The 19,832-nt window shown below is 48.9% G+C and overlaps 1 protein-coding gene across 7 annotated transcripts in view; it reads left to right on the forward strand.

Annotated features, from left to right (window-relative positions):
- Positions 1-19,832, forward strand: part of CYP4F22 (cytochrome P450 family 4 subfamily F member 22) — a 45,814-nt gene that overhangs the window by 6,621 nt on the left and 19,361 nt on the right. For 4 of the 7 annotated variants that reach the window (XM_088658789.1, XM_088658787.1, XM_088658790.1 and 1 more), the window contains exons 2-4: positions 5,805-6,027; positions 8,516-8,660; positions 19,463-19,516. In XM_088658789.1, the coding sequence (XP_088514915.1) occupies positions 5,806-6,027; positions 8,516-8,660; positions 19,463-19,516 (421 nt within the window). In that variant the 5' untranslated portion in view covers position 5,805. Of the gene's footprint in view, positions 1-5,690; positions 6,028-8,515; positions 8,661-15,222; positions 15,368-19,462; positions 19,517-19,832 lie in introns of those variants that run through there. The other 3 variants (XM_035141016.3, XM_088658786.1, XM_035141015.3) reach the window with 3 other exon arrangements.

The following is a 19,832-nucleotide window of genomic DNA, read 5'->3' on the forward strand; positions in this document are numbered from 1 at the left end:
CTTCTGCTGTGTATTTTGCAAAAGGGGAATGTTTTACTCTGCTAAAGTTTTGTGCTTGCTAGCGCAAGCGGGGATAGGATATATTAAACAATATCTCCTCATCCACATTCCTGAACATTCCCATAGATAGGAGGGCGTTCCACAGGGCGGGTGCCACTACCGAGAATGCCCTCTGCTAAATGTTGACAAATCAAGCTGCCCTTATTTTATTTTTTAATTTAGTTTTTCAAATTTTGAAATTTACAATTATCAAACAACCAGCATAGAAAGAGAATTCTGAAGAATCTCATCTCCCCTTTGTGGGTCTTTATGTTGACCTTTTCCCAGCTGCATATCAATCCAAATCTATTAAGTCTCCATTACAACCATAATTCAACATTAAGCTGCAAGTGATATTCCAATCCGACTAAACTTTAATTGTTTACAATGGTTTTTAAGGTAAATTACATCTTTCCCCCATTCCTTATAAAAAATTTGTTCTTCCTGATTTCTGATTCTTCCGGTCATTTTGGCCATTTTGGCATGGTCCATCAACTTCATCTGCCGCTCTTCCCTGGTAGGGACTCTGTCGTCTTTCCATCTCTGGGCTAGTAACCAGTGCCAGATTTATGTATAAGCTAAACAAGCTATAGCTTAGGGCCCCACTCTCTTGGGGGGGCAGCCCAAAAAAATTAAATAAAAAATACCTGGATGCACATTTCCAAAATTCAAGATAAAAAACAAAACAAAACCACACAGCAACAGTGTTTTGTGTTGTGTATGGAGACCTATTAGGTCCCTAAATTACCATATAGCACAGGCATCCCCAAACTGCGGTCCTCCAGATGTTTCGGCCTACAACTCCCATGATCCCTAGCTAACAGGACCAGTGGTCAGGGATGATGGGAATTGTAGTCCAAAACAGCTGGAGGGCCAAAGTTTGGGGATGCCTGATATAGCATATATTCAACACACACAAAACAGTGACAATTTGTTGCTGACAAAGGACAGCTGGACATATATCCACTACCTTCAGTTGCTTAGGGCCTCATCAAACCTATATCTGCCCCTGCTAGTAACATCCGAGCAGCCGTGGTCACATACATAAATAGTCTGTTCTGATCTGTTGGGATTTTGGCACCTAGAAAAACCAAGCTGCACTTGTGGCACAGAAAGAAAGTTGGCTGCCTTAGTTTCCCAACACTCTTCTAGTGGAAACAGTCTGGCCATGTCTTCCTGCCAAAGGGCTAGCGCTCTACAAACATGGACCCTGACCTAGGAAGTGCAGTGAGGAAGACCAACACACTCACTCTGGCAGAATGAATGAACTTTGGCAGACTGGTATAATCCGTGGTATACGTGCATACTTTGGGATGTGGATGGGTGAGGAGGGGGAATCAAGTGATAACGAAATGCAAAAAGCACAGTCTCTGTGTCTGTTATTGTTATATGCAAAAGAACAAATGGGCACCAATCTGCCATGAGAAATGGCAACATTTCTTATTTTAAAAAAGTGCGAGGATATCTCAGTCTCCCAGGACACTGTCTTGGAATCTGCAACCTTCTAAAAAAGGCGGCGGGGGAATTCCAAAGAGAAGGAGGGAGGGAGAGAAAGAGAACAATGGGTTCAAACAGGAAAAAAATTGTGGTCTATGAGCTATCTATGTAACACTCAAGATGCCCATATGGACCATTCACAGCAGCAGTCATGAATGCAAGCGTTCTAGTGTTTCTCTTCTTGTTCACACCAGTATTTCGTTTGCAGACTGTTGTCTTTAAACTTTATTGAAAGAATGTGCCCAATTGTAATGGGTGGGGCTTGCCACCACAGGGGATGTGGGTGGTGCTGTGGTCTAAACCACTGAGCCTCTTGGGCTTGCTGATTGGAAGGCTGGCAGTTCGAATCCGCACAATGGGGTGAGCTCCTATTGCTCTGTCCCAGCTCCTCCTTACCTAGCAGTTTGAAAGCACGCCAGTACAAGTGGATAAATAGGTACCGCCGTGGCGGGAAGGTAAATGGCGTTTTCGTGCGCTCTGGTTTCCGTCACGGTGTTCTGTTGTGCCAGAAGTGGTTTGGACATGCTGGCCACATGACCTGGAAAGCTGTCTGTGGACAAAGGCCAGCTCCCTTGCCCTGAAGCGAGATGAGCACCGCAACCCCACTGTCGCCTTTGACTGGACTTAACCATCCAGGGGTCTTTTACCTTTACCTTACCCGCCACCACAATCCCCACCGCACAAAATGGATTCAGTATAACTGATTATGCCACCTAAACTTTATCTGATAAAGTTGAGTACTGTATATTCCTGCGTATAAGACTACTTTTTAACCAGCGGCGGAGCTTCATGAGCGCTGCCCCCAGTGACGTGGCCCACGTTCTGGGGGCGTGGCAGGGCACGCGTTTTGGGGGCATGGCGTGCACAGTGACAGGGCGCACGTTTTGGGGCAGGGCTTGCCGCACGCAGGGGTGGGGGCACCGCACGCAGGGGCGGGGCGGGCAGCGGCGATGGCGCCCCTGGGATTGCATTGCTCAGGGCGCACCACCCCGACCGCCCCTATCTTCCTACACCCCTGTTTTTAACCCAGGAAAATCTTCTCAAAAGTCGGGGGTAGTCTTATACGCCGGGTTGTATTTCTTACACGGCGAGTATATCCCAAACTCTATATTTTAATTGGAAAAGTTGGGGGGTTGTCTTATACGCCGGAATATTCTGTTTCTAGCACACAGCTGCCAAGGCTTCTAGGGTTTAGGGGGGAAACAATAACCTCTTTCTCACACTTGTAATTTCTGTTGTTGTTGTTGTTTAGTCGTTTAGTCGTTTAGTCATGTCCGACTCTTCACGACCCCATGGACCATAGCACGCCAGCCACTCCTGTCTTGCACTGCCTCCCGCAGTTTGGTCAAACTCATGTTCGTAGCTTCGAGAACACTGTCCAACCATCTCGTCCTCTGTCGTCCCCTTCTCCTAGTGCCCTCAATCTTTCCCAACATCAGGGTCTTTTCCAAGGATTCTTCTCTTCTCATGAGGTGGCCAAAGTATTGGAGCCTCAGCTTCACGATCTGTCCTTCCAATAAGCACTCAGGGCTGATTTGCTTAAGAATGGATAGGTTTCATCTTCTTGCAGTCCATGGGACTCTCACGTAATTTCTACTCTCAGTAATTTCTACTCTCACGTAACCGCAGAGCAAAGTGTGAAGTCCTGCACTGTTTGAGCTGCAAAAGCAGGAGACTTGGACCTGCCAGGTCTCCCCCTATCAGCCTGTCTTGTGTTCTCAGAACGAAGGAAGGCAGATGAGGGAAACCACTCTTTCCAAACGCTGAGCAACTAGGCAATCTTTTCTGCTGCACCTTGCCCTATTTTTGCAGTGCGTGCCAAGAGCAAACCAAAAGCAATTAGCGGGTTAGGCTGCCCAGATTTGAGAAACTAGCCTATGGCAACACTAGAGCGCTTTCTGAGTCACCCCAAGAGGCATCCCCTCCCATGCTCCCAGTTTCTGTCTGGGGAATCAAAGGTAATCTCGACATACATGACTTTACCCGGGGCAGCGGGTGGTGGGATCCCTCTGGCAGAGCACATTATTCACCCCAACATCCACTTTGTTGCAAGCTGGGTCTTAACAGTGACGGAAGCCAGCCTGCAGAAGAGAGCTCTCTGATTGGCTGCCTCTTGAAAATGTTCCATGTGGGCTAGAATAAAATGAATATGAATAATCCTTGGGGAACAACTCCATCCATAGTTCCAATACTGTAATCCATACTTCCCATATACAGTGGTACCTCTACTTACAAATAACTCTACTTACGAATGTTTCTACTTACGAACGGAGCTCCGTCCACCATCTTGGATGCGGTTTAGATAGGATTTTTTCTACTTACGAATTTTTAGATAGGGTTGCTTCGACTTACAAATTTATTCTCCCAGCGCATTCCTATGGGATTCGACTTGCAATTTTTTTCGACATACGAATGTGCATTCTGAACGCATTAAATTCGTAAGTAGAGGTACCACTGTAGTTTTTTTAAAAAAAATCACAGCCTTTCCCTTTTTGGGACTATTTCCCCCTTGCAGATTAACATTAAAATCTCCGCCCACTACTTTTGCATGAGGCGAGAATTTCTCAAGCTTCTTTAAACACCTACACACCTACACAGAAAATCCAGCTGGCGCTTGTTAGGGAAGTAAATTGACGCTAATGCCACCGGCTCGCCCTCTAAAGAACCTTGAACAAAAACATAACTTACATTCTTATCTCTTAACACCTTGTTCTCAACAAAATCCACCTTGGAGTTAATTAATATTCCCACCCCTCTACTTTTTGAGGTCCCGGGAGCCATAATTTTTTTCCCTTTCCCAAAACTGGGAAAATTTATCTCCCACAGAGGGAATTATTATTAGTATCATTTATTGAACTGATATACCGCCCTATACCTAGGGGTCTCAGGGCGGTTCACAGAATAAAATCAAGATTAAAAAAAATCGCAAAATACCTAATAAAAATACAAACAACAACCCAATAGCCATTGAAATCGGATCAACCAAAGCCCTAGTTAAAAAGAATGTTTTTGACTGGCGCCTAAAGGTGTATAATGAAGGCGCCAGGCAAACTTCCCTGGGGAGAGCATTCCACAGATGGGGAGCCACTGCAGAGAAGGCCCCGTTCTTGTGTTGCCACCCTCTGCACCTCTCGAGGAGGAAGCACACGAAGGAGGGCCTCAGAAGATGATCTCAGGGTCTGGGTAGGTTGATATGGAAAGAGGCAGTCCTTGAGATATTGCAGTCCTGAGCAGCTTCACCATATCTCATTGGGGTACATATTTTTGCACTCAAAATCGCCCCCAGGTATTTTTCCCCCCTCTCAGAAGATATAAGCACTGTTATCTTTCCCATGGAAGTGAATTGGAGTGAGGCAAAAAAAAAAAAAAAGTGGAAGGGAAAGTAATCCCAGTACGTTTCCGAGCACAATTCAAAGTGTTGGTGCTGATCTTTAAAGCCCTAAGTGGCCTCGGTCCAGTATACCTGAAGGAGCGTCTCCACCCTCATTGTTCTGCCCAGACACTGAGGTCCAGAGACGAGGGCCTTCTGGCGGTTCCCTCGTTGCGAGAAGCCATGTTGCAGGGAACTAGGCAGAGGGCCTTCTCGGTGGTGGCGCCTGCCCTGTGGAACGTCCTCCCAACAGATGTCAAAGAGGAAAACAGCTACCAGATTTTTAGAAGACATCTGAAGGCAGCCCTGTTCAGGGAGGCTTTTAATGTTTAATAGATTCCTGTGTTTTATTTTTCTGTTGGAAGCCGTCCAGAGTGGCTGGGGAAACCCAGCCAGATGGGCGGGGTATAAATAATAATAATAATAATAATAATATATTATTATTATTATTATTATTATTATTATTATTATTATTATTAATCCCCCTCTAGCCTGTCTCCTGACCCTGATCACAACCGGCAAGACAACTTAAATGAATGAATAAAAATGTTCCAGGGAGAGTGGAGGGTGGATACACATGACTAATTGGAATCTCATTCTGCCCACTGTTTGGGGAGTTGCAGGGTTGCCAGCACCGTGAGGGAAATTGGAAAGTGAGTCTGCCTGAAGGTGCATTTTTTTTGTTTTTCGGCCCATTGCCCAAGGGCGTCTGCTCCAGTTTCAAAGTGCACTGGTCTGGCAGGGGGAAGTGGGTTCGGGAGGGGGGGGAGAGAGCCAATGTGAAGGGAGAGAGTCCAATGTGACCTATCCTGTGGGTGGCAGAGGCTCGCTTAAATTCTTGCTCTCAGCCTCCCTCTCCCACTGAGCACACTATGTCCCTCTTGCCTCCCTCTTCCAGAATGTTGCCCTTCACCGACTGGATCCTGGAGAAGCTGGCGCTTGAGAAGACCTTGTTCCGGACCGCGGCTGTCTCCAGCCTCTGGCTTTTGCTGCTGGCTTTGCTCTTCCGTTTGCTTACGGACGCCTTTGGCATGTGCCATCGCTTTTACGTTAACTGCCAGAGATTGCGTTGCTTCCCAGAGCCCCCGCGTCGTAACTGGCTCCTAGGGCACCTCAACATAGTAAGTGTGGCTTCTGGAGCTTGGCTTGGTCAAGGAGGGAGGTCTCCAGCTTTGCCGAGGGAAGGGAAAGGAGGGGGGGACTGACGCAGCCATTCCTTGCTTGTGGTGGGCGAGGGATGAAGACCGCCATACCTGGGTGCCAATGGCTCGCAAGTCTTGCCTCAGTTCAGAACTTCAGGGTGGGCTGGTTGTGACATTCTAAGAATGTCGTTCAGTCTGAGACACCATCCAGCCATTCATTTGTGTTCTAAACGGGAAGCAGAAATGAGGAGAGAGCTAGCCAAAACGGCATATGCATTCAGATTGGGAACCCACACTAGCTGGAATGTGAGGAAGGGAGAAACATTTGTTTCAGAAAATAGATCTTGCTTGCCACGAACCCCCTTGGCAGAGTGGGGCACAGGGGCAGACTGAATGGGTCCTTTGTTCTCGCAAACAACTTCCACTCCCAGCTTGCTCAAATGTCGCCGCATCCCCACCACGGTCACCTCTTCCTCTTCCTTGCGTTTTCTCCTTGCCGGTTATTTGAACCCAGCTCTGCTCTGCCACGGTTTGGCTCGTCCTCCCAGCAGATTGCTCCCAGCCACAGAAATGGCAGAGCTGTGTAGAAGTTGTAGCAGAGGTTTCTGCTCCCGGCTACTCCCTTGAGAATGCAATAGCAGCAAGACCCGGTCACCTTAATTTGGGGGTGTGGGTGGGAGGTGGAGAGAATTGAAAGACTCCCAAAACATGCGCTCAGCCCCTTGCCCGGCAGGCTCCTTGCTCTTCTTGCCCCAAACCTTCACAGCACTTCCTCTGTTTTCTCCCTCTTTGTTTCTCCCTCCCGCCATCCCTCGCTCTCAGTACTGTTTCAAGGCACATTGTGAGCCCTGGGCCTGGTGACAAGTCTCTCAGGAGGCCAGCTTCTTGGCAGGAGCTGCTGAGGTCTTTGCTGAGCTGTTAATGAGCAGGCCAGGCTTCCCTGGAGCATAATTGCCAAGAAGAGATTGGGCATGATCCCAAAGACGACTCTGGAGTAGAGCAGCAGACCATGGCAAGGACATGCCAAGAAGGCTAGCTCGGGGTTTATTCACACTTCCCAGCCACAGTCTGCACTTTAAAGCTCCATGTCCGAGTTCTCTCTCTTTCTCTCTCTTTTTTAACTCGGGAGTTTCCCTGCAAAAAACAAAACAAAAAACAGTTTACCACTGAATCGGAGCTGATGGCAACCTGTGGATAACCTCTATATCCTTTTGTCATGCTTCAACTTTAAAGAGAGGGTTTTCATGGTGAAAGCTGTGAAGCGAAAAAAAAAGAGCACTCGGACACTGAGTGCAGATAAGCCCTCATTTGCTTGCATTTGTTCCTGGCTGTTGGCATGGGAATCTCTCAAATTATCCCACAGAGGTTAATAGGCTTGGGCCCTTTGCCTCACCCATTCAACCCCTCACCAACCTCATTCCCGGGGGGGGGGGCAGTGGGGGCGGTCCGCCCCGGGTGTCACCAGCGAGGGGGGTGGCAAAATGGCACGCGGCACTCACCACAGGGCCTGCAGCGCGCCCAAGCCACGTATCTCTCCTGGGAGTGACGCAGTGGCTTGGGCACCCACAAGCTCCATGCTGCCCCAAACGATCCACCCACCGCTTCCCCCTCAGCTGTAGGGCAGCTGAGTGGGAGGAGGCAGGCAGACTCCTTGGAGGCCCCACGGAGCACCCTGACACAGCTGGCCCTGCCCTGCGGGCCTCTGGCCCCGCCTCAGGGCACAGGGCACGCGCGCCACCCCAGGCGCCCGATCGACTTGCTCCACCATTGCTCATTCCCCCATCCTTCCCCCCCCCCCAGGGCTTAGGGATGGGTGGCAACAGTGCTTTTCTCTGAGAGTAATCAAGGGTGGCACCATTTTATCTAGAAGAAAAGCACCGGGGGGCAGTAAATGCCTCCTTAACCAATGCTGTTGTCTCTGTAGCATCTCTAGGGAATATGAAGCACCACTCTGGAATTCTGAGAAAGTTGCTGGTTTGGGACTCGTTGCTGCCTACCAGCTGCTATATGTATAGTCACCCACACAGCCAGTGGGAACATCGGTGCCCGTCCCACTGAGATGAACAGGGCTTTTGCCAGACCTTGTGATGCCTGCTCAGGGCAGGCGGCCAGAGCCCAAGCTCCAAGCCCATAGCAAGCTCCTTTTTATGAAGCGCCTCCTCTTCCCTCTTGTTCTTGTTGCAAACCTTGGCCAGCATACATCCCTGCCTTTGCCTCATGTTCGGCAGTCCTGCCACTTGCACAGTGATGGCGTTAGATGTGGCTGGACCTTGGACTCAACGGCCCCACATGGGCCCCTCTCTCTATGTCACTTATTTCCAGATGTGGTCAGCCATGCCCACTGCCTTTGGTGGCCCTCTTCCTCATTCTGCTGGCCGGTGGGCTTTGGACTTAGCCTCCAGAATGCTGTCCCAATGGCACCACGGTCCCTGCTAGTGCCCACACTCATTGCCTCTGTTGCTTCCAGGTTATGCCCTGTGAGGAGGGTTTGGTCAAAGTCTCCGAGCTGGTAGCCACCAATTCCCAGGCATTTGTGACGTGGATGGGGCCCTTCTTACCGGTCATTTCCTTGGTTCATCCTGATTATATCAAGCCAGTTGCAACAGCCTCAGGTACTGTGGTGGTGGATTGTGGTGGCAAGACACGGAGTCTATCGCAGGCCCAAGAGGCCACAGCATTCAGTAGTGGCCATCTTTCCCAGGCATGAATGACGGAGTTTCCATAGCGAAAGGTGGACCTTGGCCAAATACAGTGGTATCCCGGTTTAAGTACACAATTGGTTCCGGAAGTCTGTATTTAACCTGAAGCGTACTTAACCTGAAGCGAACTTTCCCAATGAAAGTAATGGAAAGTGGATTAATCCGTTCTAGATGGTCCGCGGAGTACTTAAACTGAAGCGTACTTGACCTGAAGCGAACTTTCCCATTGAAAGTAATGGAAAGTGGATTAATCCGTTCCAGATGGGTCCACGGAGTACTCAACCTGAAGTGTACTTAACCCAAAGTATGAGTGTAATTGGTTCTGGAAGTCCGTACTTAACCTGAAGCGTACTTAACCTGAAGCGAACTTTCCCATTGAAAGTAAAGGAAAGTGGATTAATCCGTTCCAGACGGGACCGCGGAGTACTCAAACTGAAAGTACTCAAACCGAAGCGTACTTAAACCGAGGTATGGCTGTACATGGTCTCATACTGGTGTGAAGTTGTCCGCCCCCCCCCCCACGGCTGGAATTTCGACACAGGCACTGAACTGACTGGGGGGAAGGCAGGATGGGAGTGAAGAAAACAGTGCTGGGATGAAAGATGCTCCCCTCACTGAGAAGTCAGCAATAACTATAACCACGATATAATATTGTGATTGAAACCAGCTTGCCCACGTGCTGAGATCTGCTGAGGCTCTTCTCTAAGCACCCTTCCCAATTGGAAGTGCTCCGAATAACAACAAAGCAGAAGACTTTGTTTTATTCGTTTAATAATGAAGTAGCACATGTCTTACTTAAGGAAGTGCAGCCAGTGCCTACATTTGATTCTTGTTTCATTTCTAGACTAGGGCATTTTGCTTTCTCGGACATTTTAATTTGTGGACATTTTTAGTGGCTGCCTTCTATTATCCTTAACGTGACAATTTTATTGTGTTTTTAGGGTTTCATTACTGCCCAGGAATTCGTTGAGGAAGGGTCAAGCGGCCCTTCACACACACACACACCCAAAGGACAGAAAATTGCATATATAAATTACTGATTTGCATATATAGATGCAAAGTTGTAAGTGATTGATTTAATGCAGAACATCTTGCCGTCTTGTCAAAGGCTAACTGTGTGAACTGTGTGTGCCCTTTCAGTCTGCTGTCCAGTAGCTAATTATTGATAGACAACTTCAACTCCCTCCTCCTTAGGCAGGGCCTAAGCATATCTTAAGCATATCTGGCGCCGTGGTGCGAAAATCCCTCCGGCGCCCCCGCCCCCCCGTTTCCTAGTGCAACAGGCGCTGCAGTGCAGCGCCCCCCTGGTGGCCTGGCGCCCTGGCGCATTGCGCCACCCAGCCTTGCCTTAGGGGCGGCCCTGTCCTTAGGATTGATTATCCTTAAACCAGACTTAAACTGAGTATCATGACCACCCTAAAGAAAGGGCAGTATGCAATGTTTTAAATGAAGAAGCAAACAAAAATAAATGTAACACTGCAGGTATTTTTTTTCATTTTCTGGTGTTGGATTTTCAGGATAGTTTTATTATTATGAATAGGGTGTGTGTTAGTGATTCTATCTAGCTGCAAGAGGAATAATAATTATTGTTATTTATGACATTTCTGTGTCGCCCTTCATTCAAGGATCACAGGGTGGTTGACAGTACAGTGGTACCTCGGGTTACAAACACTTCGGGTTACAAACGCTTCAGGTTACAAACTGCGCTAGCCCGGAAGTAGTACCTTGGGTTAAGAACTTTGCCCCAGGATGAGAACATAAATCGCACAGTAGCGGCGCAGAGGCAGCGCGAAGCCCCATTAGCGAAAGCGCACCCCAGGTTAAGAACGGTTTCAGGTTAAGAATGGACCTCCGGAATGAATTAAGTTTGTAACCCGAGGTACCACTGTATAACAGAAAAACACCGAAATACACAACAGCATAGCAAGCAATGACACAAACACATACACACCTCACACACATAGTTTAAAGGCCATAAGTTGGTTTATTTAACCCAGGCATCCCCAAACTTCGGCCCTCCAGATGTTTTAGACTACAATTCCCATCATCCCTAACCACTGGTCCTCTTAGCTAGGGATCATGGGAGTTGTAAGCCAAAGTTTGGGGATGCCTGATTTAACCAAAGGCCTGGGAGAAGAGGAACGTTTTCGTCGCCTAGTGCCTAAACTAAAGATATGCAATGAAGGTGCCAGGTGAGCCTCCCTGGGGAGAGCATTCCACAAGTGGGGAGCCACTGCAGAAAAGGCCCAATCTTGTGTTTTCACCCTCTGGACCTATTGTGGAGGCGGCACACAAAGAAGGGCCTCAAAGGTTGATTGCAACGTCTTGGTGGGTTCATATGGGGAAAGGCGGTCCTTGAGGTATTGCTGTCCTGAGCCATTTAAGGCTTTATAAGTCAAAACCAGCACTGTGAATTGGGCCGGGAAGCTAATTTGCAGCCAGTGCAATCAAGCCAGGATCGGTGTAATAAGTAGGGTTGCCAGACTCAACAAAGGACAGGACTTCTGTGATTTTAATTGCCCTGCTCTCTTTTGAGTCTGGAAACTTTAAAGAGAAACCAGCAAGACCCTTTGCTTGGAAATTAAACAAAGGGTCTGCTGGTTTCTCTTTAAGGTTTCCAGACTCAAAAGAGAGCAGGGCAATTAAAGGCACAGAGGTCCTGTCCTCTATTGAGTCTGGCAACCCTAGTAAGAAGCTCAAACTGCCTTGCCCCCATGAGCAACCTGGCCGCCGAATTCTGCACCAGCTGAAGTTTCTGAATTGTCTTCATTGACAGCCCTACACATGACACATTGTGGTAATCTAACTTGGAGGTTACCAGAGCGTAGACAACAGAAGTTAGATTGTCCCTATCCAGATAGGGGTGCAGCTGGGCCACCAGCTAAAGCTGACGGAAGGCACTCTGTGCCACAGAGGCCACCTGAGTCTCAAGCGACAGCAAAGGATCCAGAAAAAAACCCAAGCTGTGTACCTGCTTACCTGCTCCTTCAGAGGGAGTGTAACCCCATCAAGAAGAGGTCACCCCTCATCCATCCGGTCTTGGGAACCACCCAATAACTGGCTCAGTCTTACCTGGATTGAGCTTCAATTGTTGGCTCTCATCCAGTTCATTACCAAGGCAAGACAACGGCCCAATCCATCCACTGTCACATCTGCAGATGTTTAGAAGTAGAGCTGTGTGTCATCAGCATATTGCTGACAATGTATTCCAAACTTCCAGATAATCCCGCTCGGTGGTTTCATGTAGAGGTTAAACAGCATGGGGGATAAAATTGAACCCTGAGGTTTCAGTTGAAGGCTCTATGGCAGGCATGGCCAAAATTGGCCCTCCAGCTGTTTTGGGACTACAACTCCCATCATCCCTAGCTAACTGGACCAGTGGTCAGGGATTGTGGGAATTGTAGTCTCAAAACAGCTGGAGGGTCGTTTGGCTGTGCCTCAAGCATCACCCTCTAGAACTGACCATCCAAGTAGGACCGGGCCCAGTGATGGAGGAAGTCTCTCAGGCACTTGGGGCGGCGCGCCCAGGGGTGGGGCGAACCGCCCATAGGGGCGGGACACGCAGCCCCATAGGGAGGGATGGGGTGCGCGGTGCCCATAGGGATGGCTCAGGGTGTGTGGCACCCATAGGGACGGAGCGCATGGCTCCCATAGGGATGGGGTGTGCCGCAGGGCCCGGGGCTTCAGCCACCCTACAGCTGTGGGGGAGGCAGCAGGTGGACAGCGTGGAGTCTGCGGGCGCCCGAAACGCGTGGCTTGGGCGTGCTGCAGGCCCCCCAGGGAATGCCGCCTGTCATTTTGTCACCCCCCTCAGTGGGGACACACAGGGCAAACCGCACCTACCGCACCCCCCTTGCTACGCCTTGACTGCAAAGTGGTGCTGCCACCCCCCTAACTTGGGAAGCTGTTCCAGAACGATACCATGGTTGATGGTTTCAAAAGCTGCTTAGAGGTTGAGGAGAATTTACAGGGACACATTTTCCCATACCTGCCAAGTTCCTGCCTGAAAAACAAGGGATCGGACCGGAAGTAGCAGACCGGAAGTAGCGCTGCCGCCATTTTGGAACTGGGCGGAGCATGCTCAGAAGCGACTTTTGATGCTGCTCTGCCCTGTTCCAAAGTGGCCGCCGCACCAGAAGTCGTGCTGCAGCCATTTTGGAACTGGGTAGAGCAGCATCAAAAGTCGCTTCTGAGCATGCTCCGCCCAGTTCCAAAATGGCCGCCACGCCAGAATAAACCGGGGGGAAACAAAAAAATCCATTTTTTTGCCTGGGAATAGCTGGAAAAACGGGGGTTTCCCGGGGAATACGGGGGACTTGGCAGCTATGCATTTTCCCTGTCTCTCTCTTGACATAGCCAATCATGCAGGGTGACGAAAGTAGTTTCTGTGTCCAAACCAGTCCTAAACTCCAGCTGAAATGGATCTAGCAATAAGGTAAGCAAAAGCAATTGTGATGACAGTGAGAGTTCCTAGGGAGCCATGATTGTGAAAGGTGGACCTTTTCGAGCACAGGCAGGGATGCTAGAAGGTAATGAATTCAGCATCTTGTAGGAAGGCCGCTAGGAAGTGGGTTGCAGTTCAGATGCTGAAGCTAAGGCAATTGATTTGACCAAGGAGTCAGGGCAGCAGCCTCTAACTAATCAGTTCCTGAGTCCGTTCTTGAGACAGAAGGGGAATATGATGTGCCATGAATCAGAGAACAGCTAATACTGACTGGCAGGACTCCCCAAATCCCTCGCTGGTGAAACACTGGTTGCCCTAGTTTTGGTGTCATGAATAATGGAGGTCATGACAGATAGCATTTCCTGCCCCCTTCTCATGACCCTTCTGGCCATGATCCAAACGCAGTTGGAGCCACAAGGGTATGACCTTTGTGGTCCTGGCTTTTCCCGAAGCAGGCCTTCTTTGCTTGCTGCTTCATTCATGTAGAACTAAAGCACAGAAGTGAACAGATGTTTGGAGTCCAGGCACTTTTGGAGCCAGCAGTGGTGTAGTGGTTAAGAGCGGTAGTCTCGTAATCTGGTGAACCGGGTTCGCGTCTCCGCTCCTCCACATGCAGCTGCTGGGTGACCCTGGGCTAGTCGCACTTCTCTGAAGTCTCTCAGCCTCACTCACCTCACAGAGCGTTTGTTGTGGGGGAGGAAGGGAAAGGAGAATGTTAGCCGCTTTGAGACTCCTTAAGGGGAGTGAAAGGCGGGATATCAAGTCCAAACTCCTCCTCTTCCTCCTGACTGCTCCCCTCCTTGTGGAAAAGGGTGCCTCACTGGCTGCAAAGAGGAGGAAAAAGAGGATACGCCACCACCCAAACATGCAACATCACACACACACACATATGCCTGCACGTAGTGTGTGTGATGTCAAATGCACTATGTGCAGGCATGTGCTTGTGACATGGCATGTCCATGTTGCGGCAGCGGGCACCCACAAGCCTGAGTTGGCACTCCTGCTCTCTGGAGATGCCAGAGGCCTTTTGTAAACAAAGCGTGTGTTTCACCATTGGGCTATGCCACTTCCCTGCCCCCTGGGCAGCTAGTCAATTTCTAGCTAAGGTGCACGTCAAAAGAAGACACCACAGCTTTTTAGCTTCCTTGTGTTCCTATCACACTTGACACAGGAACAGTACCGGTTCTATCTATGAATGCAGCCTTTCTCAACCTTGGATCCCCAGGCATTGTTGGACAACAACTCTTACCATTCCTAGCCAGCATGGCCAGTGTTCGGGAGTAGTAGAACTACTGTCAGATATAAGGGGAGTTGTAGTTCAATAATATCTGCAGACCCAAGGTTGAGAATGGAGAGCTCTAGTATATTGTACAGTGGTACCTCGACTTACGAACAAATCGACAACCGAATTTTTCGGCTTACAAATGGGGCAAATGGCCACGAGCCTACGAATGTCTTGACATCTGAAAGGAAACCGCGGCAGTTTTAGATTTAGGATTTTTCGACTTGCGAATTTTTAGATAGGGTTGCTTCGACTTACGAATTTTCCCGTTTCCAATGCACTCCTATGGGAAACCGCGTTTCCAATGGCACTTTTCGACTTACAAATTTTTAGACCTACAAAGGTGCCTTCGGAACGGATTAAATCTGTAAGTTGAGGCACCACTGTATTTTGTTTTTCCTTCTTTTTCTGCTTGGCTCTTCTTGCTGGCTGCCATCTTTCCCCCCAGCACATGGACAGAGTTAATATCGCTTCCATTCCAGGAAGGCTTGGGCCTTGTAATTAGTCGGTAGCCGCGGGTGACGAGGAATTACACACCAGCGAGTGAATGGGTTGGTGGACAGCGCATGGAGTGTCCTGTCTCCCCACTGTACCTACAATCGAAATGTGACAAGCTGGAGCTCTCTGACCTCAGGACTCTAAACTAACTGTTTCTTTGCAGGCCAGCAACCTTTGCGGGCTTATTTACTCACATGGCTCTTGGGGAGCAGGCTGAGCTGGCGTCTCTGCTAACCCAATCCTTGTCCTAGGCACGAAGCACTGAGGAAGGACTGCAGGATGCCGCGCAGCTGACTGCCCAGTACAGGCACATCTGTGTCTGGTGGTTTGGGCCCTGGGTTCCAATTCTGAGGCTTTTCCATCCAGAGACCATCGGTCCTGTGCTCCGGGAATCAGGTAGATTGTGGCAGAGAAAGCAGGCACATGTAGAGGCCGTTCCTTAGGGCACGAAGCTGAAGCCATGCAGCGGGCTGACTTGAGGGTGGCATCTGGATGCCTGCAGGTCTCATGTCAGGCATAAGAACATAAGAAAAGCCCGCTGGATCAGGCCACAGGGCAATCTAGTCCAGCATTCTGCTCTCCTGTGGTTTCCAGCAACTGGCACTTAGAAGCACTGTGGAGGTAGAGCATAGCCATCATCGGAACCTCCAAGTGCCCCTAATTTCCAGGGACAGTCCCGGATTTACAGAAGCCATTTCGGTTTCTGATTTGATTGACGTGCACTTTTCCTTAGGGCGTCCCTATTTTCATTGGGAAAATGTTGGAGGCTATGGAATAGGATGTCCCCAGAGCTTTTTTCAGCTGGAGCTCACCAGAACTCAAGGGAGAATGGATACAAAAACTTATGGAATATGCAGAAATGCCGAAACTTACCGGAAGAATAAGAAATCAAGATAACAAACTTATTTTTATAAAAGAATGGAAATGGTTTGTTGAATATTTACAGATAAATTGTAAACAGATCAAAACACTGGCAGGATTATTGTATACTAATAACCTGCAATTACACAAGAGTATATATTTAAAGGAGATAAATAAATAAGTTAAGTTGGATATGCAGGAGGTATTAAAAATAAATTTAAGGAATCGCAGAAAGAGGGGGAAGAAAGTCAAGTTTTAAAATGTCAAAATGATCGTAAAATCGGTGAAATGTATATATCTGAAAAGTATAAATATTTATTTATTTATTTTAAAAAAGAACCAACTCAGTTCTGGCAGCATTGCCGCTCTAAGAAAACGAGGGAGGTGTTCCTGGTGAGTTCCAGCACGTCTTTTTCTAGAAAAATAGCACTGGACACCCCTATTTTCAAAGCAGCTTATCTGCTTCAGCCCATTCAATGTGAGCCATTGAAAACTTGCCCCATGCCTGTCTGCATAGTTCAAGTTTTGACCTTCAGACTGCCATCTTAGACATGTGGCTTTATTGTGGGGGGGGGGGGAGAGAAAATAATGCGGAGAGCTGGCGATAATCTAGGGAGCAATTCTTTTATGTGAAGAATAAGAGGGAATGAAGTGAGTTGTACAAAAAACATACGCTTTCTAAATATTCCACAGCAAGAAGCCTCGGGAAACTGTCGCATTTGCAATAGTGTTCATGCATGGCCATAAATGCAAAATGATAATCAACTGGTTGTGGATATATCAATAATCAATGGAGATGCCTTCCATTATATTATTATTATTATTTGTTTGATGAATTTCTGTGTTTTAATATTTTGTTGGAGGCCGCCCAGAGTGGCTGGGGGAACCCGGCCAGATGGGCGGGGTATAAATAAGTTGTTGTTGTTGTTGTTGTTGTTATTTCTCACTGGAGCCTTTGGCATTTGTAGAACCAATCATGCATTCTCTGTAATTACAATGGACGGTCAATTGTCGGAAGCTGCTTGGTGAATGTGCAGCATGGCTTTGTCAGAGGGATTCTTCCACTGATCATTGCAAAGGGACATTGTTAGATGCTTTTAGGAAGGTTTGTTTTCACTATGGTTTGTTCAGCAAACCCTGACTTGTCCCACAGGGAAGCAAACAATCTCTAACTTGTTTCTCCCAAGCTTGCTTTGTTTTCCCAGCTGCTCTTGCGTTGGGTTTTTGTGCCCCGGCGATTGTCTGGAGTGGGCTGGCCAAACAGGATTGGACCAAGCAGGATGATCTGGTTCAGACATAACTCCAAGCATGCCATGGTTCATAAGCTAACACCAAATTGTGGCTTTCCACCACAATTTGTTGGCAGAAAACAACTTATGATTAGTCTGCTGAGCTGGGTTTGTTGTCGTTGGCCTGTCTTGAGAGACTAGGGAGTGCACTTCCGGGACTGAAGTGAGACCGCTGCATTAGCAGCACCAAAGGGACCTCTGCAGTGTGCAAGTCTAAGCAATGTGCATGGAGGCCCTGGGCTGCCCAGTCGACAAGTCTCTCCTCTCGGCCTGGATGATGTGGTCCAAAGGAAAGCCAAGCAAGACGTTTGGCACCAGCTTGGCTGCCGGAGCTGCCAGAAGGAGGCATATAAGGCATAGCTGCCAAGTCCCCCGTATTCCCCGGGAAACCCCCGTTTTTCCAGCTGTCCCCAGCTGAAAAATGGATTTTTTTTTGTTTTCCCCCGGTTTATTCTGGCGTGGCGGCCATTTTGGAACTGGGCGGAGCATGCTCAGAAGCGACTTTTGATGCTGCTTTGCCCAGTTCCAAAATGGCTGCGGCGTGACTTCTGGTGCGGCGGCCATTTTGGAACAGGGCAGAGCAGCATCAAAAGTAGCTTCTGAGCATGCTCCGCCCAGTTCCAAAATGGCGACAGCGCTACTTCCGGTCTGCTACTTCCGGTCCAGTCCCTTATTTCTCTGACAGCAACTTGGCAGCTATGATAAGGTGCCATCCAACCATCTTAGGGATTTGTGTAGGGTTTACTCCTTAGTCTTTTCTTCTCCCTAATATATCCTGCAAAGCAGTGCAGATTTGGAGCAGAGTTTTCCTTCTCCTGCATCAGAGGTCGGCAACCTAAGGCCCATGCGGCGGAAGCGGCCCATGAGGGTGCCTTAACTGGCCCATGAGCTGCCCCTGAACTGAGCCCCCCACTTGGTGAGCCCCTGCGCGCTGCGCTAAACCGGCGCAGCGCGGGGACTCTCTTCCGCGACTCTGGAAATCACTTCTGTGCATGCCCAGATGCTGAAAATCGCTTCTGCGCAGGCATGATTGTCGGCGTCTGGGCATGCGTAGAAGCGATTTCCGGTGCCGCAGACATGCACAGGCGCGGTTTCCAGTGCTGCGCCAGTCCGGCTCACGGAGGATCTCCGCAGGAGTAATCCGGCCCATGCCCGGTAAGCCTTGCCGACCCCTGTCCTACATGGACCACCTTTCCAGGTTGGCAAGCCCCACCTGCCCCTCACTTGCCTCTAGAGCATGTGCAGAGAACATCTTATTGACCATTGGGCGCACTACTGGTTCCGTCCGCTCAATCTGCCAGAGCCTGTCTTTGCACGCAGAGGAAGTCCCTAACTCACCAAGGGTTTGAGACCCATCGGCTACCCTCACCTGGTTTAGCTGGCCAATCAAAGCCATTCCCAGGGCGTGCCCGTTGTCGCACCGACAGCTTCTAGGAGCCACAGGTGAGAGCCGTTTGCAGGGTGGGGACCAAAGGTGGACAAACTGCCCCCGAAGGAGCAGGACGTGTCCCTCACCAGAGGTACTACCCCTCCCCTAACACCCCCCCACACACACACTCGTAAATCATAATAAGCCTAAACAAAGCCTAACGTGAGAACCGGGTCTGCATCTTCCTTCTTTGTCAGGGAAATGAGAATGTCGCATAACACCCTGGAATAGCTGGAGTGTGCTTGTGTATGTGTATATTCATGCTCTGCATCTATTTATTTGTAGACTCAATGCTGTGCGATTAATTTTGCTTTAATTGAGATGGGAGAGGGAAGGTTTTGTAAAGTGTGTTGAAGGGTGCTATGCAAATTATGGGATCTGAGCACGGCTGCATCAGTCCAAGGATGCTCCCTGCATGTTCTCGGAGTGGAGTTCTGTAGGAAAAAGTTGGTTTTTGTAAAGAAAATAAAAAAACAACTACACCACCTCTCCAACAAAATAAAAGCATGGCAAATGTAAGTTATTTTATTTTAATCTGCTTTTAATTTCATTTTTGTGGCTGCTTGGCCTCAGTGAACCTCCCTGCAAGTGCGCCCATTCTGTGCTTCTAGTCTGATGCGGATGCAAATATCTGGGGGTGGCATGATCCCTTCCTGAGCCTTTGCTCTGTGCTGCTAGGCAGAAGGCGTTCCAATTCCCTTGCTCCACTCCTCAGTGGAGGTGTCCCTGAAAACACTTTAAATATTTTTATTGTTTTAATTTGTGTAAGCCGCCTTGAGTCCCAGTCTGGAGGATATAAATAAACATCATAATAATTGCATTATTAAATTCTTTAATACTTAAATGTCTGAGGATCTTTTTTAAAAAGAAAGGACTAGAGCGAATGTGTTTCTGTTTTTCTCTTCCCTGCAGCTGCTGTCGCTCCCAAAGACAAACTCTTCTATGGCTTCTTGAAGCCTTGGCTTGGTAAGGTACCCCCCACCCCACACCTGAAACTTAGCTCCCAAGTATCCCGTTTTTCGCGGGAAACCCCTGGATTTTAATCCGTTTCCCGCTGTTCTCCCGAATGGAGAAAAATCCCGGAAACCCCCCGGATTTCCTACCTGCCAGGGAGCCTCTATTTTGGGTGCTGCTCTGACCATGTGTGGGCACCGGAAATAGGGCAGAGCGGCACGAGAAGTCGCTATTACGCATGCCCGGTGGCCATCTTGGTGGTGGCCGCATGGCCGCGGCCGTCACCAAGATGGCCGCCACCATGCAGCCACCACCAAGATGGCTGCCG

Source organism: Zootoca vivipara, chromosome 15, assembly GCF_965207765.1.
Source record: "Zootoca vivipara chromosome 15, rZooViv2.hap1.1, whole genome shotgun sequence".
NCBI classification, from domain to species: Eukaryota; Metazoa; Chordata; class Lepidosauria; order Squamata; family Lacertidae; genus Zootoca; species Zootoca vivipara.